The sequence below is a fragment of the Neofelis nebulosa genome, chromosome X (assembly GCF_028018385.1).
Source record: "Neofelis nebulosa isolate mNeoNeb1 chromosome X, mNeoNeb1.pri, whole genome shotgun sequence".
NCBI classification, from domain to species: Eukaryota; Metazoa; Chordata; class Mammalia; order Carnivora; family Felidae; genus Neofelis; species Neofelis nebulosa.
The window spans coordinates 46,861,057-46,888,351 of record NC_080800.1 but is presented as its reverse complement, the minus strand read 5'-3'; the positions used below and the strand labels follow the sequence as shown (position 1 = coordinate 46,888,351).

The 27,295-nt window shown below is 43.1% G+C and overlaps 2 protein-coding genes across 2 annotated transcripts in view; both read left to right on the top strand.

Annotated features, from left to right (window-relative positions):
• The window catches only part of LOC131501823 (P antigen family member 3-like), a 185,115-nt gene that overhangs the window by 146,393 nt on the left and 11,427 nt on the right, over positions 1 to 27,295 (top strand). The gene's annotated exons all lie outside the window — the stretch shown is intronic.
• On the top strand, positions 17,064 to 23,145 carry LOC131501819 (uncharacterized). Its single transcript, XM_058712212.1, is given in 3 exon segments — positions 17,064 to 18,112; positions 20,490 to 21,721; positions 21,724 to 23,145. Coding segments are annotated over 3 exon segments (2,586 nt in total). The 5' UTR covers positions 17,064 to 17,406; the 3' UTR covers positions 22,372 to 23,145.

Here is a 27,295-nt window from a genome sequence, read left to right as displayed (position 1 = left end):
TGATATAAAAAATATAACTCGAAGGGCGCCTGGGCGGCTCAGTCAGTTGAGCGTCTGACTTCGGCTCGGGTCATGATCTCACAGTTCATGGGTTCGAGCCCCGCATTGGGCTCTGTGCTGACAGTGCAGAGCCTGGAGCCTGCTTTGGATTCTGGGTCTCCCTCTCTCTCTGCCCCTCTCCCGCTCATTCTCTCTCTCTCTCTCTCTCTCTCTCTCTGTCAAAAACAAACGTTAAAAAAATTTTTTTTAATATAACTGGGATATTAAAGTCATTTACAACAGTTTGTAAGGAGAAAGAAAGAATAACTGATATCACAATCCTCATGGAAAATGTCACAACGTCTCTTGCAAAACTTTTGAAATTTCATTAAAAGTTATTTAAAGGCAGGGAGGGAAAAGCACAAATCTCCTTTTCCCTCCATCAGCCTAACAATCACCACATCTCAAAAGCACCTCCAGAGGCCTGGCTCTAGCTTTATACCCTTATCACTTTACATAATACAAGAATTACATCTCTGAGCCCCCATGTGCATTCTCACACCCCCAGAAATACTTCTGAGGACTTCTGGGCAACTAAGAGTCCTAATCAGAATTCACCCTGCCTAGAGAATGGCAGGGGAGTACAAGCAACAGTTTTTCCCCCTCTTACAGAAGGTTAAAATATTTCCTGGTCAAAAAGGTCTGAAAATCTAGGGTTCAAATTGAACATGAGACTAAAGGTAGGTGTCCCGATTTGCCACAAAATATGTGAGAAGTGCATAAGTTCTGGAACTGGATAAATGAGGGCCTTGATAAAAAAAAAAAAAAAAAACAAAACACCAAAAGAAACCAGGGGAACTGACTGAGGCAAATAGACTTGTTGATTTGGGTCCTACCTACTCTGTCCCCTTATAGGATGTGGCATGAAGTAGCCATGGGTTTTAATCCTGCCTCTGACACACACTGAGTGTGTGATGATACAAAAGATATTTGCATCCTTTGGGACTGTTTCCTCAGTTCTAAAATAGAAATTATAATATTTACACTAGATGATTGTTATGACGATTCAAGGAGTTGATGTATATGAAGTGGGCATTACATTGCAAATGGGTATGGCCCATTATATTCTTTTTTTCATTTACATTTAAATAGTTTTTATTTCATTTACCATTACATTTACATCTCTAGCAAGTGATGTTGATTCTGAATTTCAAGTAGGGATGTGAGACTAACTTTTTAAATGGTTTGAGTTTAGAAACTTAACTAGAAGTAAGTTTGTAAATAACTGAGGACTGACAGCGTTGCTCTAAGTCGTGGTATAGGCTTAAAACTGTATCCCTTGCTGTGTGTGATGCCAAAAAAGTAAAAATTCTCCTCATGCAGCCCGCACAACTCAACACCAGAGTCTGTCAAATGGTCAGGCAGTCTTCAAGTTACAATGCAGAGGCAAACAGGACCACATAGTTAACTCCCCAGCTATTATTTTGGCTTGTTGCATTTCTATAGATTCAGCCAATCAGATGACAATGAGCTCAAATGGTTTCACACATTTTATCACTTAAAAGACACAGCAAAAGCAAGATCAGCTTGGTGTCAGCTCCCTGAAACCTTAGTCCTGCAGGGACTGAGACTGAATAGAAGGTGTTCAGCGACAGACACTACAGGTGGTGGGGTCTCTCTGCCAGTGGGGACTCCACATCTGCACCCTAAGGCAGTGAGCATTTTCTGTCCAGAGCTGTACTCTCAGGTGGAGCAAGGAGCACATCCTGTACTCAACTGAAAAGAGATGGATAAGGAACGACCTTGTGTCAGCCTCCAGCTACAGAGGGAGGCAGGTGAGAAACTATCTGGTGGAAGTCCCTCATCAGGCTGCTTGCTTATCTTCCCCTGCTCCAAGAGGAATCACAAAGTGTTCTTCCAAGAGTCAGGTGTTTACAATATAGCTTTACCTACACAGCCTACATGGGACACACAAAATCACAAGGGCACCAAGGCAGACATGGTCCCCTACACAGTCTGTAACTAAAAAAGTCATACGCATGGTGCCTGCAAATGTAATATCTCTAATACTGACTCCTAAATGCTAGAGATGCTTCTATTGTCAGGATCATCACAAAAGATTAATTAATTCAATACACATGCACAGATTCTCACCATGTTTCAGGAACTATGTGGGATGCTGGAAATGAAAAGACCAATGTACTTGTTATGGGGGATACCAAACTGGTGGGGCAGATACACACATAAACAGAAAATCAGTTGAAATGCAAAGGAGAAATACAGGGAAGGGACCCAGCAGAAAAAAAATAAAAACGTTGAGAAAAGTGGCCAGGAAGTAGGAGGAAAACTAGGAGAGGAGATTCATTACCAGAGTGAAGGAGCTCACCTGAATTCCCACATTCACTGGTCACTGGGTTTATATACTTGATTCTGGTGATATAAGACTGGGCGACATCTATGCCTTACACTCAAAACTAAAATTGGCCTCTCACTTAAAAACTAAATATAATTGACCCTTGAACAATGCAGGGGTTAAGGGCACCAACCCCTTTGCACAATTGAAAATCCATGCATAACTTTTGACTCCCCAAAAGCTTAACTACTAATAGACTACTTTTGACCAGAATTCTTATTGATAACATAAACAGTTGATTAACACTTATTTTGTATGAAACCATAAAACAGACTCTTAGATAACAAACAGGGTTGCTGGAGGGGAGGTTGGGGTGCAATGGGTTACATAGGTGATGGCTATTAAGGAAGGCACTTGTTATGATGAGCACTAGGTGTTATATGTAAGGGATGAATCACTAAAGTCTACTCCTGAAACTAATATGAAACTATATGTTAACAACTGGAATTTAAATAAAAACTTGAAACTAAAAAAAAAAAAAAAACTTACCTCATATGTATTATGTATTGTATTCTGAGAATAAAGTAATCTAGAGAAAAGAAAATGTTATATAAAGAATCATGAGGGGCGCCTGAGTGGCCCAGTCTGTTAAGCATCCGACTCTTGGTTTCAGTTCAGGTCATGATCTCACGGTTTGTGGGTTTGATACCCAGGTCAGACTCTGTGCTGACATCTCAGATCCTGGAGCCTGCTTCAGATTCTATGTCTCCCTCTCTCTCTGTCCCTTCCCCTCTTGCACGTGCTGTCATGCTCTCTCTCTCTCTCTCTCTCTCTGTCTCAATAAATAAGTAAACATTTTTAAAAAAAGAATCATGAGAAAGAGAAAATACATTTACAGTACTGTACTATTTCACCAAAATCTGCATATAAGTGGACATGCATAGTTCAAACCCGTGTTGTTCAAGGGTCAACTGCAATCAGAATGGCCCCTTTTTATTAAAAAACGTATCTATCCGCTCAGGTATTCCCATTTGATTGAGGAGATAACTAAGGATGAAAGAAGATCAATATCTTACTCAAGGTCAACACATTGGTCCCTTGAATTTCTTTGGTCAGTATTGTACAGTTTTCACCATACAGTCTTTCACCTCCTTGGTTCAATTTACTCCTAAGTATTTTATTCTTTTTGAGGCTAGTGTGAATGGGATAAATATAGTTTTAGATAATAAAGTTTTCTTTATTTCCTTATCAAATGTTTCTATTAGTGTATACAAATGAAACTGATTTCTGCATGTTTATTTTATATCCTTCTACTTTACTGAAATCATTAAGGAGTTCCAATGAAATATCATATCATACCTGTTTGGATAGCTAGTTCCAAAAAAATAGTAAAAACTTAACAGGTGTTGCGGAGGATGTGGTGAAACTGGAACTCTTATACACTTTGGTCAGAATATAGCATGGCACAGCCATATGGAAAACAGTGTGGATTTTTCATAAAAATTAGAAACAGAACTACTGTATGATCTACCAATCTTAGAGTATATTTCCAAAAGAATAAAATCAAAATCCCAAAGATATACCAGAAACCCCATGTTCATTGCATCATTATTCACAAGAGCCAAGATAGGAAACAACCAGGGGTGCCTGAGTGGCTCAGTCAGTTAAGCGTCCAGCTCTTGGTTTCAGCTCAGGTCACCATCTCATGGTTCCTGAGTTCAAGCCCCGCATCATGCCCTGTGCTGACAGCACGGAGTCTGCTTGGGATTCTCTCTCTCCCTCTCTCTCTCTCTGCCCCTCCCCTGGTTGCTCGCTCTCTCTCTCTCTCTCTCTCTCTCCAAATGAATAAACTTAAAAACATTTTTTAAAAGATAAGAAACAACCCAAATGTCCATTGACAGATAAATGGATAAAGAAAATGTGATGTACTGGCGTGCCTGGGTGGCTCAGTTGGTTGAGGTTCCGACTTTGGCTCAGGTCATGATCTCATGGCTTGAAGGCTCGTGAGTTTGAGCCCCATGTCGGGCTCTGTGCTGACACTTCAGAGCCTAGAGCCTGCTTCAGATTCTGTGTCTCCCTCTCTCTCTGCCCCTCCCCCCACTTGCACTCTGTCTCTCTCTCAAAAATAAATAAACATTAAAAAAAATTTTAATATGATGTGTACATACAATGAGATACTATCCAGCCGTTAAAAAAGAAGGAAACCTTGACATTTGTGACAACATGAATGAACCTAGGACATAATGCTAAGTGAAATAAGCCAATCACAGAAGGACAAATACCACATGATTCCACTTATATAAACTATTGAAAATAGACAAATTCATAGAGGCAGAAAATAGAATGATGGTTACCAGAAGCTAAGGAAGGTGGAAATGGGGAATTGTTTTTTAATATGTATAAGCTTTCTGTTATGCAAGATGAGTAAGCTCTAGAGATCTTCTGTGCAACAAAGCATGTATAGTTAACAATGCAGTATTGTGTACTTTAAAATATGTTCGGGGTCTCCCGGATTGCTCAGTCGATTAAGCTTTCCAACTCTTGATTTCATATCAGGTCATGGGATCAAGCCCCATGTCAGGCTCCATGCTGGGTGTGGAGCCTGCTTAAGATTCTCTCTGTTTGTCTTTCTTTCTTTCTTTCTTTCTTTCTTTCTTTCTTTCTTTCTTTCTTTCTTTCTTTCTTTCTTTCTTTCTCTCCCTCTGCCCCACTCCCCCATTTGCACGCACATGCTCTCTCCCTCTCAAATAGAATAATAATAATAAAATGTATTAAAAATTAAATAAAATAGGGGCGCCTGGGTGGCGCAGTCGGTTAAGCGTCCGACTTCAGCCAGGTCACGATCTCGCGGTCCGTGAGTTCGAGCCCCGCATCAGGCTCTGGGCTGATGGCTCGGAGCCTGGAGCCTGTTTCCGATTCTGTGTCTCCCTCTCTCTCTGCCCCTCTCCCGCCCGTTCATGCTCTGTCTCTCTCTGTCCCAAAAATAAATAAAAAACATTAAAAAAAAAAATTAAATAAAATAAATTATGTTCACAGAATAGATCTCAAAGGTTTTTATCCAAAATACACACACACACACACACACACACACACACACATAAGAGAACACAATAAAATTTTTGGATGTGATGGATATGTTTACTATCTTTGTTGTGGTGATGGTATCATGTGTGTATGCACATGCACAAACTCTTCTAAATGTATACACTAAATACATGCAATTTTTAAATATCTTCTATAACTCAATAAATCTTTTTGTAAATTCCAGTATAGTTAACATATGGTGTTCTATTAGTTTCAGTATAGTGATTCATCAATTCTATACACGACTCAGTGCTCATCATAAGTGTACTCTTTAATCCTTATCACCTAGTTCACCCATCTCCCCATCATTGGTTACCATCAGTGTGTTCTCTATAGTTAAGAGCCTGTTTATTGAGGGGCACCTGGGTGGCTCAGTCAGTTGGGCGTCCAACTTCAGCTCAGATCATTATCTCAAGGTCCATGAGTTCGAGCCCCACATCAGGCTCTGTACTGACAACTCAGAGCCTGAAGCCTGCTTCAGATTCTATGTCTCCCTCTCTCTCTGAACCTCCCCCGTTCATGCTCGCTCTCTCTCTCTCTCTCTCTCAAAAATAAATAAGCATTTAAAAAAAAAGGAGAACTTCTCAAAGATGCTTCTACCCAGCCTTTATTCCTTCTCTCTTCTTCACTGGAGTTCAAACCAGAATCCTATTCCGAAGGCTCTCCCAGCTTCTTCCGAATGCCCACTTTCTCTCAAAGTTGTTTCCCCTAATAAATTTCTTGCACGTTGAATTCTGTTTTAACATCTGCTCCTTGAAGGCTCTGGACTAACACAAGTGGCATGTGTAAGATACCTTGACCCGAAAACAACACAGGGGCTTTGTGTTCTTTCTGATGTTAACACTTTTCTCTACAGGGGCCAAACTTTATTTAGTGAGTGTTGCCTAAAGCTTTCTAGGCCTGCATAGAGTTTTAAAAGTATACTAACCCATGAATGGAATTAGTCTGTTTCATTCAATCAAACCTTATGGATGTTTATTTCAGTTATTTTCAATTGTGCACCATTTCAAATATAACCAGGGTAAATTCCTATGTTCAGAAACCTTTGTACATCTGTTGAATCATTTGACTAGAAAATATTTTAAAACAGGGGCACCTGGGTGGCTTAGTCAGTTGAGCATTCGACTCTTGATTTTGACCCAGGTCATGATCTCACAGTCATGAGATCGAGCCTCACATTGGGCTCAATGCAGAGGGGAGCATGGAGCCTACTTGGGATTCTCTCTCTCTCCCTCTGTTTCTGCCCCACCCCCACTTATGTGTTCTCTCTCTCTCTCTCTCTCTCTCTCTCTCTCAAAATAGATAAATAAACCTAAAAAATGCATTTAAAAAAGAAAATGTATGGATCATGCAGAGTTTACACTGACGTCTTGATGTATATCCCTAACTGGCCTCCCAATTTCCAGAAATGTAGCACAGTAACTTATCTCTCATCTTCTCCAGTGTTATTTATTTACTTTTTACTTACTTAGTTCTGCTTTATAGTCTTTTCCAAGGGATAGAATTAAAAGGGAAGTAAAGCAGGGCTCAGCCTTTATACAAAAACCTTGTTCTGTGGATAATAATGTCCTCCCTTGTTAAAGAACTGTGCCTGAAGCTTTCCTGCACTTCAGACTTCCGAGAGTGAGTATGTCATGGAATCAAACATGACTTTGGCATGGTTACCACAACCAGTTGGTAAAATGCTCTGGTTAATTACACCTGTTCCTCCAGAAAAGGCCTCACAGTACAGATGTGTCTGCACCAATTCTAGCTTTGAGGAAAGGTGTATCTGAAGTAGAATCCCAGCTCCATCACTTAGTAACTGTATCTGTGAGTTTAGGCAAGCTGATGCAGCTCTGAGTGGCTCAGTTTCCAGTACATATCGAGGGGTAGGATGTGTGAGAGGCTTAGACAAATTTTAGCCCAGGTCAGACTTGAACGTGGCACCTAAAATTGCACTCATCTGTGAGGATGAGGCCCTGAGACCGAACCTTACTCCTTCTGCTATCCCCAGTACGGGTCATGTGAGGATTCAAACAGCCTAGTTACATCTGAAAGATACCATTAATGCCAGGCTTGTGGAAGTCACACATCCATGAGGAGAAGAAAGAATATGGAACTTCCATTTCCACCTTCTGACCGCTGGACCCCAAATCCTGGCTATGGGAAAAATCGCTGCATATATTAGACACTGATTCAGAGCATATACAGCCCCTTGGAGACGCTTGCCCCACTCCTACCTAGCTGCCACCTACCTGACACCATTACAGATTCTTCAAAAGGACATGCCACCATTCTATCAAGCCACCAGTTTCTGAATAGTGAGGAACATGATAAGACTAGTGAATTCCATGACCAAAATGAGTTTCTTCATCAGACCATGCTGCCTGGCATACAACAGTGGTAGATAAAGCATTATGTAAGTCCACCGATGATAGTTTTGGCAGAAGCACTGTACGCAAATTAATCTCCACAGTACTTGTTTATTCTAGTAAGAACAAAATGTTCCCCTTCCGTGATGGAAGAGGTCCAATAAAATCAACCTGCCACCAGCTAGTTGGCTGATAACCCGGGGGTTGGTGCCATTTACTGAGTCCATGCATAACTTTGTCCCCTGCCTCATGGCCAATTTGTTCAGAAGCCCATCGGACAATGAGAGGGGTGGCTGATAAAAGAGGCTAACTAATATCCATAGAACAGTTCATCTATTCATTTTATTTTTAAAACGTTCCACTGCTGAGGTTACCCTGTGTTGGGCATTCACTTACACAAGAAAAGGAAATAAATGGCATCCAAATTGGTAAGAGAGAAGTAAAACTTTCACTATTTGCAGATAACATGATACTATATATAGAAAACTCGAAAGACTCCACCAAAAATTTACTAGAACTGATAAATTACTTCAGTAAAGTTACAGAATACTAAATCAATGTACATAAATCTTACACTAACAATGAAAGAGCAGAAAGATAAATTAACAATCCAATTTACAACTGCATCAAAAACAATAAAATATCTAGGAATAGATTTAACCAGAGTGTTGAAAGACCAATACTCTGAAAACTATAAAACACTGATAAAAGAAATTGAAGATGACACCAAAAAAAATGGAAAAACATTCCATGTCATGGATTGGAAGAACAAATATTGTTAAAATGCCCATACTACCCAAAGCAATCTGCAGATTTAATACAATCACTACCAAAATACCAACAGCATTTTTCACAGAACTAAACAAGCAATCCTAAAATATATACAGAACAACAAAAGACCTTGAATAGCCAAAGCAAATCTTGAAAAAGAAAATCAAAAGTAGAGGTATCACAATTCCAGACTTCAAATTATATTACAAATCAGTAGTAGTCAAAACAATATGGTAGTACAACTATATGGACAATTAACTTGTGACAAAGCAGGAAAGAATACCCAATGGGAAAAGAACAGTCTTTTCAACAAATGATGTTGGGAAAACTGGACAGCAACCTGCAAAAGTAATAAACTGAACCACTTTATTACACCATACACAAAAATAAACTCAAAATGGATCAAAGACCTACATGTGAGACCTGAAACCATAAAAATCCTGGACGAGAACACAGGCAGTAACCTCTTTGACATTAGCCATAGCAACTTTTTTCTAGATATGTCTCCTGAGGCAAGGGAAACAAAAGCAAAAATGAACTATGGGGATTTCACCAGAATAAAAACCTTCTGCACAGCAAAGGAAGCAATCAATAAAACTATAAGCAACCTACGGAATGGGAGAAAATGTTTGCAAATGACATGTCTGATAAAAGGTTAGTATCCAGGGTGCCTGGATGGCTCAGTCAGTTGAGTGTCCGACTTCAGCTCAGGTCATGACTCACTGTTCATGAGTTTGAGCCCCACATCAGGCTCTCACTGACAGTGTGGAGCCTGCTTTGGATCCTCTGTCTCTCTTTCTCTCTCTGCCCCTCCCCAGCCTGCAAGCTCTCTCTCAAAAATGAATAAACTTTTTTTAAAAAAAGAGTTAGTATCCAAAATACATAAGGAACTTATAAAACTCAACACCCAAAACACGTATAATCCAATTTAAAAATGGGCAGAAAACATGAATAGATATACAACAGACACATGAAAAGATGTTCATCATCACTTACCATCAGGGAAATGCAAATGAAAATGACAATGAGATATCACTTCACACATGTCAGAATGGCTAAAATCGAAGACACAAGAAACAACAGGTGTTGGTGAGAATGTGGAGAAAAAGAACCCTTTTGCACTGTTAGTGGGAATGCAAACTGGTGCAGCCACTCTGTAAATCAGTATGGAGGTTCCTGAAAAAGTTAAAAATAGAACTACCTTATGATCCAGCAATCACACTACTGGGTATTTACCCAAAGAATACAACAATACTAATTCAAAGGGATACATGCACCCTTATGTTTATAACAGCATTATTTACAGTAGCCAAATTATAGTAAGCAGCCCAAGTGTCCATCGTTTGATGAATAGATAAAGAAGATGTGGTAGGTATATACAATGGACTATTACTCAGCCATCAAAAGGAATTAAATCTTTGCCATTTGCAATGACATGGATGGAACTAGAGAGTATAATGCTATGCAAAATAAGTCAGTCAGAGAAAGACAAATATATGATTTCACTCATATGGCAAATTTAAGAAACAAAACAGATGAATATAGGGGAAGGGAAGGAAAATATAAAATAAGATAAAAACAGAGAGGGAGGCAAGCCAGAAGAGACTCTTAAACACGGAACACAGACAGAATTCGCTGGCGGGGTGGCAGGTGGGGGTATGGGCTAAATGGGTGATGGGCATTAAGGAGGGCACTTTCTGGGATGAGCACTGGGCGTTGTATGTAAGTGATGAATCACTGAATTCTACTCCTGAAACCAATTCTACACTATATGTTAACTAACTTAATTTAAATTAAAAAAAGAAACAGATTCTCAATTATAGAGAACAAACTGATGGTTATCAGAGGTGGATGGGGGAATGGGTTAAATAGATGATGAGGATTAAGGACTGCACTCATCCTGAAGGGAATTGTTGAATAACTATATTGTACACCTAATATACTGTACTAATATAACACTGTATTAACTAACTGGAATTAAAAACTTAAAAAAATAGATTAGTAGTTACAAATAAAAAATTAAAAATTTTTTTTATTAAAATTAAAATAAAAATTGCCTGCTAGGCAGGTTAGAATCCTTGCTTTCTTTTTTTTAAATTTTTTTTTAACGTTTATTTATTTTTGAGACAGAGAGAGACAGAGCATGAACGGGGGAGGGTCAGAGAGAGAGGGAGACACAGAATCTGAAACAGGCTCCAGGCTCTGAGCGGTCAGCACAGAGCCTGATGCGGGGCTCGAACTCACGGGCCGCGAGATCATGACCTGAGCCGAAGTCGGCCGCTCAACCGACTGAGCCACCCAGGCGCCCCTAGAATCCTTGCTTTCTGTAAAACTGTTTCAGCACAGCTTGTGTGTATGCCTAAACACCAGTTTTGTTAGCTTTTGAACTATATATAAAGTGAATCATATAGCATGTCCTGTTTTGTATCTAGTTCCTTTCACTTAACATTTTATCTGTGTGGGGTTTAGTTCATTCCTTCTCATACCTATGTGGTATTCCATACTGTGAATCTAGCACAATTTACTTATGTATTTTTCTATTGGTAGGTATTTGAGTTGTTTCTAGTTTTTAGCTACTAGAAATAGAATTTGTATATGAGTATTATTGTAAGTCAAAGAATGTTCACCATTGCTAGTATAAGATCGCAAAAACTTAAATCATACACCACTTATCCATCTACAAAAAGAGTGGTTGAATAAACTCTGGCTATAATAAATAATGACACATTATCAAAACCATTTCAGAACATGTGAGCCACTGTTTGAATAAATTACACTAGTACTAACCAAGGGATGCTGTGAAGATGACACATGACTCTAATGACTGTAGATGTTCACAGTAACCAATGGGGCAGTGAGCTCCCTGAGCTCATCCTGGGGTTACCCATGGGTAGGGATGAGGATAAACAAAACAGGGCCTGTGACACACATGCCTGGTCACTACAGAGCACTGCAGAGACTTCAACTGGCCCATGATTCTGATTTCAGAGCTTCTCACCTGTCTGACTGTCCTGACCACTTCCAGAGAGGCAGACCCTGGCTGTACCTAAGGAGGTCCAAGTCAGGTCTTCTACAGCAACTCTAATCTGCTTCTCCTTCTCTTGGGCCAAATCTACTTTCTTATCACTTCAGATCCCCCTTCATTTAAGAGTGTCCTCTGTGTGCTAGGAATGCATTTCTGCCCATTGTGCAGATGAGGTGACCGAGACCCATGGAGGTCAGGAGCTGAGTCTGCAGCCCCACAGCAGGTCAGTGGGTGGGTATTTTTGGGTCATTCCTCATCCCATAGCCATATATCCCATCGAGCCATATGGAGCTTTTCTTCTGTTTCTTCCTCCAGGACTCTGTCTCCCCTAGACTAGCATCACGGGTGTGCCCCAGCTAGGACTTATAGACCCAGCATTCAGGCCGGAAGGGGACTGGGTGGAGGCAGAGATGGCAGCTGGTCAGAATCTGAATGGGGACTTGGGGCCTTTTCCTAAACCCCAGGCTCTGTTGGGGCTGTACCTAACGCCTTAGGATCAAGGCTGTACCTTCAGGAAAGGCCAAGCTGTAGACCAATTTCTCTTGGGGCTCAGGCTAAAAAGGCAACCTGTCTCATTAATAAAAGCCTAAAAAATCAACCTTTCAATGAGAAAAAGATTAAAAATATGAGAACTTACCCCTAACCACAGAAATGAGCTTCTTCTGGCAGGAAGAAGAGCAGGAGGAAAATGAAGGCCATCTGTAAAAGACTGAACAAAAGTGATGAAGACCAGGGTCCTCCAGGAAGAAGAGATAGAATTGGTCCTGGGCTTCCTTCAGCTGTCCACGTGCAGAGAAGAAGGCCCTGAGGGACACCCAGGACTGGGGCTCACACACCCAGACTCTCTCAAGTGTGAATGTTTAAGTCTATGTTTCTCCTCTGCCTTCACTGAGGCTTTCCTGGTCTTGGAGATGAGCCCTCCCCTGCTGGTAACAGTGGGTATCCTTGTAACATGGAGAGTCTATAGCTGTGCTGTGCCTCGTGACACCAAGACTTCATCATGAAACCAAGGCTTTAGTCAGCCTTCCCTGAATGAAAGTAAAAGGCCACTTTTAAGTCTAAGTCTAAGTCTAGCAGAAAGCTCAGTTTGGACCTGGACTAATTGTGAACCCCAGACACCCAGAACAAGAAGTGGAGAAGTTGTGATATGTGGTTGGTGACAGCCAAGCTAGTTGTGAGAGCTGAAGACAGAGAGCAGGAGCCACAGTGAAGTGAAGATACTGAGCCTAGGAGGCTCCTCAAAAAGTTAAAAATAGAATTACCCTATGACCCAGCAATTTCACTATTAGATACTTACCCAAAGGTACAGATTTGAAGGGGTACATGCACCTTAATAGCAGCATTATCAACAACAGCCAAATTATGGAAAGAGCTCAAATGTCCATTGACTGATGAAGGGATAAAGAAGATGTGGTATATATATACACACCACATATATATATGTGTATATATGTGTGTGTGTGTGTGTATATATATATATATATATATGGTGTATATATGCATACAGACAGTGGAATATTACTTAGCCACCAAAAAGAATGAAATCTTGCCATTTTCAACGACAATGGCTGGAGCTAGAATGTATTATGCTACATGAAATAAGTCAGTCAGAGAAAGACAAATACCATACGATTTCACTCATATGTGGAATTTAGGAAACAAAACAGATGAACATATGGGCAGTAGGGGAAGAAGAGAGAGGAAAACAAACCACTAGAGACTCTTAATAATAGAGAAAAAACTGAGGGTTGATGGAGGGAGTGGGTGGGAGATGGGCTAGATGGGTGATGGGTATTAAGGAGAGCACTTGGTGTGATGAGCAATGGTTGTTGTATATAAGTTGTCAATCACTAAATTCTACTCCTGAAACCAATATTGCACTGTATAATAACTTGAGAAAGAAAGCTGGTAAAAACAAAAAAAAAAAAACAAAAAAAAAAACAAAAAAAAAAGCAAGGGGCAGCCAGATGTCCAAGGCCAGATACTGCCCTTGCATGATTTTGGCTTCTGCAATCTTGCTTGCCTCTTGTGTCAGTCTGCAGCCACTATCCAGAAGCTTGACTGTACTAGCTCCACCCATCCTGGAAGCCCATATGTATAAAAGACCAGCAAAACCTGAGCCAGATGCCCAGCCTTTGGAGGTGACTCTGCTGGGCCAGCACTGGTGCAAAATGAAGAGTCTTTTCTGATTCCCCGATTTAGTTAGTAATAAACTAACTAAAATTTAAATTAAAAAAAGCTGAACTTCTTTAATTAAATAAAAGGGGGGTACCTGGGTGGCTCACTCGGTTAAGTGTCCAACTTTGGCTCAGTTCATGATTTCAAGGTTTGTGGGTTCGTGCCTCTCGTTGGGCTCTGTGCTGACAGCTTGGAGCCTGCTTCGAGTTCTGTGGCTTCCTCTCTCTCTGCCTCCCCCACTTGCACTCTGTATCTCTCAAAAAATAATAATAATAATAATAATAAGGGGCACCTGGGTGGCTCAGTTGGTTGAGTGTCTGACTTCAGCTCAGGTCATGATCTCATACTTTGTGAGTTCAAGTCCCACATCGGGCTCTGTGCTGACATCTCAGAGCCTGGAGCCTGCTTTGGATTCTGTCTCCCTCCTCTCTGCCCCTCCTTCACTCGCACACTGTCTCTCTCTCTCTCTCTCTCTCTCTCTCTCTCTCTCTCTTTCAAAAATAAATAAAAGTTAAACATTTTTTTTACTTACAAAAATAATAATAAACTTTTTAAAAATTAAAAAAAAAAGATAGCGAGCCTAGAAACAAGGATGAGGAGGGAGAAGAATATCAGGAAAGCTATTTTATATGAGTGAGAGAGAGAGAGATGTGGAGGTGGAGAGACAGAGAGATACAGAGAGAAAGAGAGACAGAGACAGAAAGGATTAAACCTAAAGCATTGCATTCCAAAGAAATCCTATTGTTACAGAAGAGGAAATAGCTATCAAGTAGGAAACACATTTTTTACTCTCATCTTGACATGAGGGATCAAATATCATAAGGTTTATTCAAATCCCTATGTCTTGGACAAGATCACAAAGTAGATTACAGTCCACGTGAAACTTTATATTTATTCTTATTTCTGGGATGTTAGTAATCATTGTTATTTACGAGAACAAAGTTGTGGGGGGCATTTTATATAGTGAAAAGATAAACATCTAAACCCTAACATAATTTGTATATAACTTAAAGATGCTCTAGTTTCCATGGATCAGGTATGAGAATGGTATTCATATCATTCCAAAAGAAAATACCTATGAATGAGGCCTGGAATCTGAAGTATCTCAGCTAAGGGCAAAAACAATAACATGCCTTTGTTCACCATTGTGGGGAGGAATGTCTGAATCCCACTGCAGGAAGCTTGTACCACCTGCCAGCCTCTAACAGGACTTCTGTCCTATGCCTGGTTTGAGGTTTTCTCTAGTCATTACTCAGATTATATCTTTCTTGTCCATTTCAGTCATTGCTCATATTTTCTGGTCTTCACTACAACACTGAAAACAACAAAACATTGGTGAGAGGAATTAAAGAAGACCTAAAAAATGCAACAGTATACTGTGTTCTTGAGTCAGAAGACCCAATCTTTTAAAGAGATCAATTATCCCCAAATTGATCTGTAAATTCAGTGAAATCCCCATCAAAACCCCATACATGTTTTATAGAAATTTACATGCTGATTCAAAAATACATATGGCATGCAAAGGACCTAGAATAGTCAAAACAACTTTGAAAAAGTAGAATAGTGTTGGAGAGCTAATCCTATCTGATTTCAAAACTACAATAATCAAGACATCGCTGTGCTAGCATCATACTAGCTGGATAGATCAAAGGAACATAATAGAGGCCAGAAGAGTCCCTATTATATACGGAAAACTGATTTTTGACAAAGGTGCAAAGGCAATTAAGTGGAGAATGAAAGGAACAGCTTTGAATCCAAATGACAGCCCTGCCTTAGTTTAAAGCTAGGTTCTCTTTTCTGCTTATTATGGATCTTTGATAAGAAATACAATTGCTGAGAAGTCTGTTTTGCTTGCTGTTTGCTATGAGCATTGTGAGACCTTTCCTGATTGTAACCCGCTGTGTAGTAGAATGGGCTGTAAAACTTCCTAAATGTAGTCTGATATGTAATGAAATGAGTGATTGTATACAAACTAACCGGCATTTCTCGCTTCTGTAAACCTGCTTGCTTAGCACATTCCTCACCTACCCCCTTCCCCCTTTCTTCCTCCCGCCACAAGTAAAAACCTCCCCTGTGCTATTTGTCTCTGTCTATAAAAACGCTATACCAACCCTAATCGTGGCCTCTTGCGTCACCGGCGACGAGTGCGCAGAGGACCAGGTTCGAACCTGCAATAAACGACCCTCGCCGCTTGGCTTTGACTTACCACTCTGGTGGTCTTTTGTGGGAGGTTTTGGAACTTCAGGCATTACATTTGGAGGCCCCAGCGAGATCTCCCCAGAGCCCACCAGACTTCTGGTCAACGGGTCGTATTTGATTCCGATCGGTAAGTAAGCCGGCTCTAACGTTCTTCCTTTTCTCTCTGATCTGTGTTTCTTCTCTGGAGAACCGGTTCTGTCTGGAAGCTGGTGTGACCCCGGCCGGGGTCAGTTGGAGACGTCCACTGACATCTGGGGGCCTTCTTGGCCCATCTGGGGGCCTTCTTGGCCCATCTGGGGACCTTCCTGGTCCATCAGTGGACCTTCCTGGTCCATCGGGGGCCTTTTTGGCCCATCAGGATTCTTTTCTGTGGGCTGCTTACGCCCAACGCGCCTGCGAGCTAAATACTTTCATTTTCTCTATGAACTTCCAGAGTGCTAAGAAATATCTCTAGGCGTCTAAAAGAAAAAAAACCATCTAGGCATGCCAATTGTTACCCGTATTTTGATGTGATGTGTGTCTGTGTGTCTGTCTGTTAAATCGACTGGAATGATTGTTGGGAGTCAGGGGCACGCGCCTGACTTACCCTATGTGTAGTTCCACGACATAAGCTACGGGATTCGAGTGGGCTCTAACCCGATTTCCGCGGTGATCCTCATACGGCTTAAGGCGGTCAAAATTTATCTTGATCCAAGCAGGGGTTTATACCTGCCCGCCCATGCTAAGAGGCACCTAAGTTCCCGCGAGGGACGCGGACGGGCGAGTACGCGAGTGCTTCTATGTCAGTCTAAATGTATTGTCACCCCTGGGCCCTTGTAATAACCGCCGTCCTAGCCATAACCCTTTCTGTTGGGCTGGCCGAGACGGCCCCAGAAAGTTGAAACCACTGTCAGAGATTCTTGTTGGCTCTTGTTTTTCTTTCGTGCGTCGGATGTTTTATTGGAATTAAGTGTTTTTTCGGCTGATCAGAATTAATTATTCCATCCTTTGTTCCTCTTTCCTCCTTCCTCAGCTGCTTGCGGCTTTCCCTCCTGCCCCTCCGCCCAGGGCCCAGCCAGGCCGCCAGGGGTCTCACCCTCGGAGGTCGCCTGTGCGAACTCCACCGCTGATTTCAGCCGCTTCAGGGCCCCCTCCGTGCCGCCCCCTTCTCTTCTCCTCTTCCTCAGAATCATAACATGGGCCAAACGCAGAGCACCCCTCTCTCCCTCCTTCTCGCCAACTTCAGGGACATAAAAGCTAGAGGGCACAACTTAAGCCTAGACATTCGCAAAAGGAAGTTGATCACCTATTGCCGCTCTGAATGGCCCACCTTTGGGGTCAATTGGCCTACAGAGGGAACCTTCTGCCTCCCTGTGGTCCTTAAAGTAAAATAAAAAATTTTCCTACCAGGGAAAGAAGGTCACTCGGATCAGATTCCCTATATTCTGGTGTGGCAAGATTTAGTAGAAAACCCACCTCCTTGGATGGCCACTTCCTTAATAGCAGAGTCATGCCGAATCCTAGCGGCTAAACCTATCAACCCTCCCAAGCCGCCAACTCCAACTGCACCCCCTGTTCTCCCCGACAACCAAGATTTACTTTCCTTTGACCCTCCCCCTTACCAGGTTCCTCCTCTTATTCCGCAAGCTGCCCCTATCCCTGCTGCGCCGGCAGAGCCTCCCGTAGCCCAGCCCATAGGAGAACCAGAGAATAGGGAGGCTCAACCCGCGCCTATGCCTAGTGGGGGCGAAGTCCAAGGGCCGGCCGGACGTACCCGTAGGCGGGCCCCACATGAGCCAGGACTCCGCCTTCCTGACTCCACCGTAGCTTTACCTTTACGGGAAATAGGGCCTCCCGATGAGACGGGGAGCCCCCGACTTCAATACTGGCCCTTCTCTACCAGTGACCTATATAACTGGAAAACCCAGAATGCCCGATTTTCTGACAACCCTAAAGATTTAATAAGTCTCTTAGACAGCGTTATGTTTACCCACCAACCCACCTGGGATGATTGTCAGCAGCTCCTCCGAATCCTGTTCACCACCGAGGAGCGAGAAAGAATTCAATTGGAAGCAAGAAAGCTGGTTCCTGGAGATGACGGCCAACCCACTGCTAACCTTGATCTCATTAATGCAGCTTTTCCCTTGACCCGACCCCCACAGGATGGCTGGGACTACAACACGGCAGAAGGTAGGGGACGGCTACGCATTTATCGCCAGACTCTAATGGCGGGTCTCCGGGCTGCTGCACGCAAGCCCACTAATTTGGCAAAAGTGTATTCAGTAATACAAGGTAAGACAGAGAGCCCTGCCACTTATTTAGAAAGATTAATGGAAACCTTCAGACAGTATACCCCCATGAACCCCGAGGCCCCCGAAAATCAAGCTGCTGTTGTAATGGCCTTTGTAAATCAGGCAGCCACTGATATTAAAAAGAAACTCCAGAAACTAGAGGGCCTGGAGGGAAAACAGATTCAGGACTTACTCCGCATTGCCCAGCGTGTCTTTAATAATAGAGAGACTCCAGAGGACAGGCAACTTAAAGCCACCGAGAAAATGACCAAAGTCCTGGCCGCTGTTGTCCAAAAGCCCCTGGATAAACAAAAGCCCCTAGATAAGGACCAATGTGCCTATTGCAAAGAAAAAGGCCATTGGGCCCGAGAATGCCCTAGAAAGAAAAAGCCACGTCATGATCAAAAACCGTGGCAGCCAAAAACCACACCCGCCCTCTTCACTCAAGAGGCAGAATAGGGGGGACGGGGTTCGGATCCCCTCCCCGAACCTAGGGTAACCCTACAAGTGGAGGGGAACCCAGTTCAATTTTTAGTTGACACAGGAGCACAACATTCGGTCTTGATCAGGCCCCATGGAAAAATTTCTAAAAAATCTTCCTGGGTCCAAGGGGCTACCGGAATAAAAAAATATCCCTGGACCACCCAGAGGACTGTGGACCTAGGAAATGGAAAGGTCACCCATTCCTTCCTAGTCATCCCCGACAGCCCATGCCCCTTATTAGGAAGAGACTTACTCACTAAAATGGAGGCCCAAATTCATTTTACGCCAGGGGGCCCCCAAGTGACTGGCCCTCACAACCAACCCATTACCACACTCTAAGATTAGAAGATGAATATCGACTCCACCAGGGGCCACCCTCACAAAGTCAAAACATAGAGCCCTGGCTCCAACAGTTTCCAGGGGCATGGGCTGAAACCGGGGGTATGGGGTTGGCTAAACATCGCCCAGCTCTATTCATAGAGCTGAAACCAGGGGCAGATCCAGTTCGGGTCCGACAATACCCGATGTCAATGGAGGCCAGAAATGGCATCACGCCACATATCCGTCGCCTCCTAGACTTAGGCATCTTGCGTCCCTGCCATTCAGCCTGGAACACCCCCCTGCTGCCTGTACGAAAACCTAACAGTGCGGACTATCGTCCTGTACAAGATCTGAGAGAAGTTAACCGCCGAGTCATGGACATACACCCAACAGTACCCAACCCCTATACCCTCCTAAGTGCCCTCAGCCCAGAAAGACAATGGTATACTGTCCTTGATTTAAAAGATGCTTTTTTCAGCCTGCCTCTGGCCCCCAAAAGTCAAGAGCTCTTCGCCTTCGAGTGGTCCGATCCTGAGAGAGGCATAAATGGGCAACTCACCTGGACCCGGCTCCCCCAAGGATTTAAAAACTCACCCACCTTGTTCGATGAGGCACTTCACGAGGATCTGGGTGAGTACCGGAATCAAAACCCCAAAGTGACTCTCTTGCAGTACGTTGACGATCTTTTAATCGCTGCTGAGACTGCCGAAGCTTGCTTGCAAGGCACCAAAAATCTCCTCCGGACACTTGGTGCCCTGGGGTACCGGGCTTCAGCAAAGAAAGCCCAAATTTGCAGATCCGAGGTAACCTACTTGGGGTATCTGTTAAGAGAAGGCCAACGATGGCTCACTGATGCACGGAAGGAAACCGTCTTCCGCATCCCCCGACCCACAACGCGAAGGCAGGTAAGAGAATTCCTGGGATTGGCCGGGTTCTGCCGCTTGTGGATACCTCGGTTCGCCGAGATAGCTAAGCCTCTTTACCTGGTCACCCGAGAACAGGCGCCCTTTGAGTGGACAGAGAAAACTGAGCAGGCTTTCCAGCAAATCAAACTCGCCCTATTGTCGGCGCCAGCCTTAGGGCTCCCCGATGTCTCCAAACCCTTTCATCTCTTCGTAGATGAAAACAAGGGGGTAGCCAAAGCAGTGCTGACGCAACTCCTTGGTCCATGCCCCAGGCCCATTGCCTATCTTTCAAAAAGACTAGACCCAGTAGCGGCTGGCTGGCCCCCTTGCCTCCGTATGATCGCTGCTACAGCTCTAATGGTAAAGGATGCTGATAAGTTAACTATGGGACAAGAGTTACATGTTACAACCCCTCATGCCATCGAGGGAGTCCTCAAACAACCTCCTGACCAATGGATAAGTAACGCCCGACTGGTTCACTACCAGGGACTATTATTAAATCCCCTCAGAATCATTTATGCTCCCCCCCCTCCCCCCGAACACTAAACCCTGCCTCCCTGTTACCAGACCCGGACTTGGATACACCCTTCCATGACTGCGCTGAGATATTGGCACAGGTTCATGGAGTTCGGGAAGATTTACAGGATCACCCGCTACCAGACGCTGAGGTTACCTGGTTCACTGACGGCAGCAGCTTTGTACATCAGGGTCAAAGGTACGCGGGGGCAGCAGTCACAACTGAAACTGAGACTGTTTGGGCAGAGCCTTTGCCAGCTGGCACCTCTGCCCAACGAGCTGAACTTGTGGCCTTAACCAAGGCACTGACTTTAGGAAAAGACAAGAAACTAAACGTGTATACCGATAGCAGATATGCTTTTGCTACGGCCCACATACATGGAGCTATATACAGAGAGAGGGGGCTGTTAACTGCAGAGGGGAAAACTATCAAAAACAAAGAAGAAATATTGGCTCTTTTAAAGGCACTCTGGCTGCCTAAACGACTAGCCATCATACATTGCCCAGGCCACCAAAAACCGGTCACACCGGTGGCCAGAGGAAATAGTTTGGCTGACCAGGTGGCCCGAGAGGCGGCTTTACAGGTGGACTATGCTTTAATGACCACCCTACCAGACCCCGGTTCAGCTAGCTTACCAGAAAATCCCGCCTACACTAAAGAAGACCTAAACTGGATCCAAAAATTACCTTTAACTCAGTGCCTTAACGGATGGTGGAGAGCAGCAGACTGTAGCATAATCCTCCCAGAAGAAATGGGAAATAAAGTCTTATCCAAGATGCACCGAGCCACTCATATGGGCACAAGAAAAATGCAAGACTTAATAAGACATGCTAGGATCACTATTAAAGACTCCAGGACAAAAATTGAGCAGATAGTCACTAGCTGTAAAGCTTGTCAATTAACTAACGCCACCAACCACGGGAAAAACCCTGGCTCCAGAACCCGCGGAACCAGGCCGGGAGCCTATTGGGAAGTAGACTTCACCGAGGTAAAGCCTGGAAAATATGGATATACATATTTGTTAGTGTTTATAGATACCTTTTCAGGATGGACAGAGGCCTTCCCCACCAAGCATGAGACTGCGCAGGTAGTAGCAAAGAAAATGTTAGAAGACATCATACCCAGGTACGGATTTCCTACCCTAATAGGATCAGACAACGGACCAGCATTCATTTCAAAGGTAATACAAGGGATAGCGCAGTTTATTGGGGCTGATTGGAAACTACATTGTGCATATAGACCCCAAAGCTCAGGACAGGTAGAAAGAATGAATAGAACTCTAAAAAAGAGACCTTAACTAAATTGACCATAGAGACTGGCGCTAATTGGGTAGTCTTACTCCCCTACGCTCTGTTCAGGGTGCGGAACTCCCCTTACAAACTGGGATTAACCCCCTTTGAAATCATGTATGGAGTGCCCCCCCCTATAATTCCCAACCTACAGTCTAATGTGTTAACTGAATTTGATGATCATAAACTTCTTATTTCCCTGAGGGAACTCCAGCACACCCACCAGGAAGTTTGGCCCCGATTGAGAGCCATTTATGAAAACGGGCCCCCTCCTGAGCCGCATCACTACCGACCCGGAGATTGGGTATACGTGCGGAGACACAAGCAAGAGACCCTCCAACCACGGTGGAGGGGACCCTACATTGTGATCCTAACCACACCCACTGCTCTCAAAGTCGACGGGATTGCTACCTGGATCCATTACACCCACGCCCGACCAGCTGATCCCTTTGCGGTTCGAGAAGACTTCGTGCCGGAAGCCAACACCGCCTGGACGGTTGACCAGAGTAAGACCCATCCTTTAAAATTGACTCTGCGTCGAAAACCTGACCCCGAAAACCAGCTGAAACCAAAGCCTGGGTGTCCCATACCAAGACTGTTGCAGCAGCTCCGGACCCACAATGATCGGAGGAACACTCACTAGCGTGCTCCTGCTCACCTCCTACGGACTGATAAGTATTATGGGCAACCCCCACATACCCTATACTTTAACTTGGAAGGTTTCTAATTTAGAAACCCAGGAAGTCTATAATACTACCCTGCTCTCCGCTTTACTTGGGCCTCTGGCCATTCTACTTCTCGCTCTCACATTAGGCCTCTGCATCATAAACAAAATTATTAATTTTGTCCAAGACAGGTTCAATGCTGTACAATTAATGGTCTTACGAACTCAGTACCAACCGCTCGAGACATTACAAATAGAAAACTAAAGATCCAAGATTGGTTCTTTAGGCACAAGGAAAAGGGGGGAATGAAAGGAACAGCTTTGAATCCAAATGACAGCCCTGCCTTAGTTTAAAGCTAGGTTCTCTTTTCTGCTTATTATGGATCTTTGATAAGAAATACAATTGCTGAGAAGTCTGTTTTGCTTGCTGTTTGCTATGAGCATTGTGAGACCTTTCCTGATTGTAACCCGCTGTGTAGTAGAATGGGCTGTAAAACTTCCTAAATGTAGTCTGATATGTAATGAAATGAGTGATTGTATACAAACTAACCGGCATTTCTCGCTTCTGTAAACCTGCTTGCTTAGCACATTCCTCACCTACCCCCTTCCCCCTTTCTTCCTCCCGCCACAAGTAAAAACCTCCCCTGTGCTATTTGTCTCTGTCTATAAAAACGCTATACCAACCCTAATCGTGGCCTCTTGCGTCACCGGCGACGAGTGCGCAGAGGACCAGGTTCGAACCTGCAGTAAACGACCCTTGCCGCTTGGCTTTGACTTACGACTCTGGTGGTCTTTTGTGGGAGGTTTTGGAACTTCAGGCATTACAGAGAAAGTTGTTTTTTGAACAAATGACTGTACAACAATTGGATATCCATAAGGCAAAAAAAAGCTGTGACTTATACTTTACACTATGTTTATATCTATATCTATACTAATCTATCAATATAGATATAGATAGATATAGAAAATCTTACTAATTTGTGCTACTGGTAATATGACATCAGTGAAAAGTTCCTATTGTTTAAATCACCTAATTCAATGATTTTATTTCTTAAAACCAGGTTACGGGATTTTTTTCTTTCCTTTTTGGACAAGATACGAAGTGTTTTATGCCATGAATAACCCTGCCTTCACAAAATATATTTTCAATGAACTAAAAAGTAAAAAGACCAACTCCTTTACCAAGTCATTTCTTGTGGCACATTACTTTGGCAATGGTAATTAACAGTTAAATCCCCTATTGAGGCCCTTATCACTTGATTTTCCATCCCTTATGGATCCACCCCCTGCCTTTACACATGGAATTATCCACAGATTGACATTTTGAATAAAGATGTAAAATATGTAAAAGCATTAATAACGTTAAACAAATAAAAGTGAAACTAGGCAGAAGAAAGGTTTCAATTGCTTCCCTATCTGTTTGTAATAAATCTCACAAGTTCTATTTTGTCCGAATTAAGACATCATGGGTAAAATTCTCAATTCCACTCCAAGCACAGTTTCTTAAGTCCAACCGCTTCCCTTCTCTGGCTCTAACACTCCTGAATTACAACACTTACTGTCAGATGCCAAATATCCAGAGACATTCCCTACTTCCTTGCGCTTACAGAATTATTTATAATACCCAATCCCAGGAAACCCATGAAATTTAGCTAACCCCACTCTGCTTGCCATATATAAGCTGCTTTCTACAGTTCCAGCTTGAAGTTACCCTTTTCCTGGGTTCAATGCCCTGTGTGGCCCTGTGTGGCCCTGTGTGGCCCTGTGTGGCAACCTGTTTTCTTTTGGAGCTTTAAATAATAAAAAGTTCTTTCATCTCTAGGTATCATTGTGTTGTGCCCTGCCATCATCGGAGCCTAACAAATACTGAAACATGTTGGAATATTGTTATTATTATAAAAATAATTTAAAATAAAATCTGTAGAAAAGAAAACAAGAATTAAACTTGCTTTTAAAGACTAAAATGAAACAGACATCTTTAAAATTGATCCCTGGTTATAGATAAGTTCTCCATAATCTGGTCCCTGGCACAACTCTGCTAAGTCAAATGTTGGGGTAAAAAAAAACTCTTGACAATTTATTCTGCAATTTCAAGCGGCTCTCCAAGGAAAAGGTTGTAGAAGCTGACAAGGCTGCCACAGCATGGATTTTTCCACTCTTGCTCTGTGGGGGCTAATGAGCCCTAGCAGTAAAGGCGTATTTGCACACATTAGCCTCCTGGGCTTTGTCTTCCCAACAACAGTGATCCACAATACTCTTACCCCAGGTGATAACACACTCTTCAGTCCTTCTTCCTCCAGGAAGCCTGGGCTTCAGGTATGGGCACACACACACCATGGCTTCCTCATTCCCACCATCTTAGAAGACTCCAACAGAGCTCTAAGCTTCACAGTCCTCACCAGTTTCTCAATTCTTCTACAGAAGAAAGCCAGTTTTGGAGTAGACAGATAAGGGGCTCCTTTTTTGGCAAGAAATTGCCCCTATTTTGACCTTCGGTGAGGAAAAGGATGGGGAAGCTAAGGCGGCCTTTCCCTCCAAACTTGTGGTGTTACAGCAAATACTTGGCACCCAGGAAGAGACAAGCCACACACACTCAGGGAATCAGAAAAGACTGTTTATTGTGCACCGGTGCTGGCCCAGCAGAGTCACCTCCAAAGGCTGGGCCCCAAACCGTGACATCGGCCTCCTTTTATGGCTGGGATGGTAAGGGGTTGAGAGACAAAAGATAAAGGGGAGGGGGCCCTTATCAATGGTGCTACATGGGTAGTTAGTGGAGGCAGGAGGCAAACAAGATTACAGAAGCCAAAAGTATGCAAGGGGATTATCCAGCCTCAGGCATTTGGCTGGCCCCTTTTATCTTGTTTTTACTAGCTTTTCTTCTCAGTGGGGGACATAGACTTAGGTTTTATGCTCTTGCCTTCCCTCACCTGAGGGCCCCTGGTCCAAGCTGACTCACCAGACTCCTCCTCTGTGTCTCCATGGGCAAAGCCTTCCAGCTCTAGGCCACCATGGAGGCTCCTTGACAGAGGACTCCAATATTCTGCTGTTGGTCTTTAGCTCTCCCTTGGCATACAGTTAAGCTCTCATCTGCAAGGTGTCACCAATGACACCTACAAATACATTCTCCTGATCATTTCACTTGGAAGGCAATGCAGCCACAGTTGCTTCTCCGAGTTTCTCTATGTCAGTTCTCCTTTTGCAATAGTATTAGATAACTATGCATCCCATGCTGGCATATTCAACAACAAAACTGAACAGATCTAAAAGGGGTGAAGCCAAGATCATTGGCTTAGTGTAAACACTGGGTAACCAACAGCAGCAGCACAGCACACATCATATGGGAGTGGGGTGGAAGGAGGGTGGAAGAGAAAATAGTCCAAAGAATCAGAAAGGAGCAACACAGGCGAGCAAGAACAGAGGTTGGACAATAGAACCTAAACAAAACAAAATTACTATAGGTCTATAACTATATGCCATGCAACATGGAGAAAATCTTTGGTTGCTAGTAAAATGCTCTCACTGGGACTTTGGTGAATTATTTCAATATTGTATAAAGCCAGCTGCTTTTGGATAAAAAGGTGTATGGTAAAACCAGATCACCAATTCCATGTGGTCTATAAAACAATTTTCTTGCTTGGAACTAATACGAGCAAGATACTGATACTATTACATTGTATAAAACATTCAGTAAGATCACAGATGATGGTGTGTTGAGGAGGATGACAGGCAGTGAAAGAAAAACCAAGTACAGAATAAATATTTGTACCAGACAGGATATATTCCAATCTCTATGATGATGTAAGGAGTCCAATATACTCAGCTGACTGACCTACTCTATAGAATTTAGAAGTTCCTTTAAAGACACTCATACTGATAACATTCTCCTGATCTAAATTTATATTTTCCCTCCTTGGTAGACTCTTCAGAATCCTTTCCCAAGTATATTACCCGAAGGATGAGATACAAATAAGTGAGTAACTCTAGTTCTTTTTTTCATATAACACTCTACTACAGGATATAACCTCATAACCATACTTCCTCGGAGTGGGATCCACTATAGTTTTATGTTTGGAAAAAGTAGGAAATATCAGGACATGGGGAGAACTAAGATTTCCTTGCAAGGTGACCCATCAGCATCCTCAAGCAAGGCAAAAATAACCTCATCACACAAGGGAAGAGGGACTGTTCAGTCTGCCAAGGAAGGTTCATTTGGGTTTGGGGTTGGAAGGGCTTCAATCATCTAAGGCCTCCAATAATACAGCCCTGATAATGAAATGAGACATTGACTCACAAACCTGGTTTAAATAAGAACTTCAACAAAGTCATAGGTTGTTTTTGCTTTGTTTTGTTTTGTTTTGTTTTGTTTTGTTTTGTTTTACCTCCAAGCAGGTAAATGTGAGAGTCAATGTTCCTCTTAAGATTGAAGGAGAGGGGCACCTGGGTGGCTCAGTCAGTTAGGCGTCCAACTTCGGGGCTCAGGTCATGATCTCACATTGTGTGGGTTCAAGCCCCACATAAGGCTCTGTGCTGACAGTGCAGAGCCTGGAGCCTGCTTTGGATTCTGGGTCTCCCTCTCTCTCTGCCCCTCCCATGCTCACACTCTGTCTCTCTCTCTCGCTCTCTCGCTCTCTCCCTCTCAAAAAATAAACATTAAAGGGGCGCCTGGGTGGCTCAGTTGGTTAAGCGGCTGACTTCGGCTCAGGTCACGATCTCACAGTTCATGAGTTCGAGCCCCGCGTCAGGCTCTGTGCTGACAGCTCAGAGCCTGGAGCCTGTTTCAGATTCTGTGTCTCCCTCTCTCTGACCCTCCCCCGTTCATGCTCTGTCTCTCTCTGTCTCAAAAACAAATAAACGTGAAACAAAAATTTTTTTTTTTTTCAACGTTTTTTTTTTTTTTTTTTTT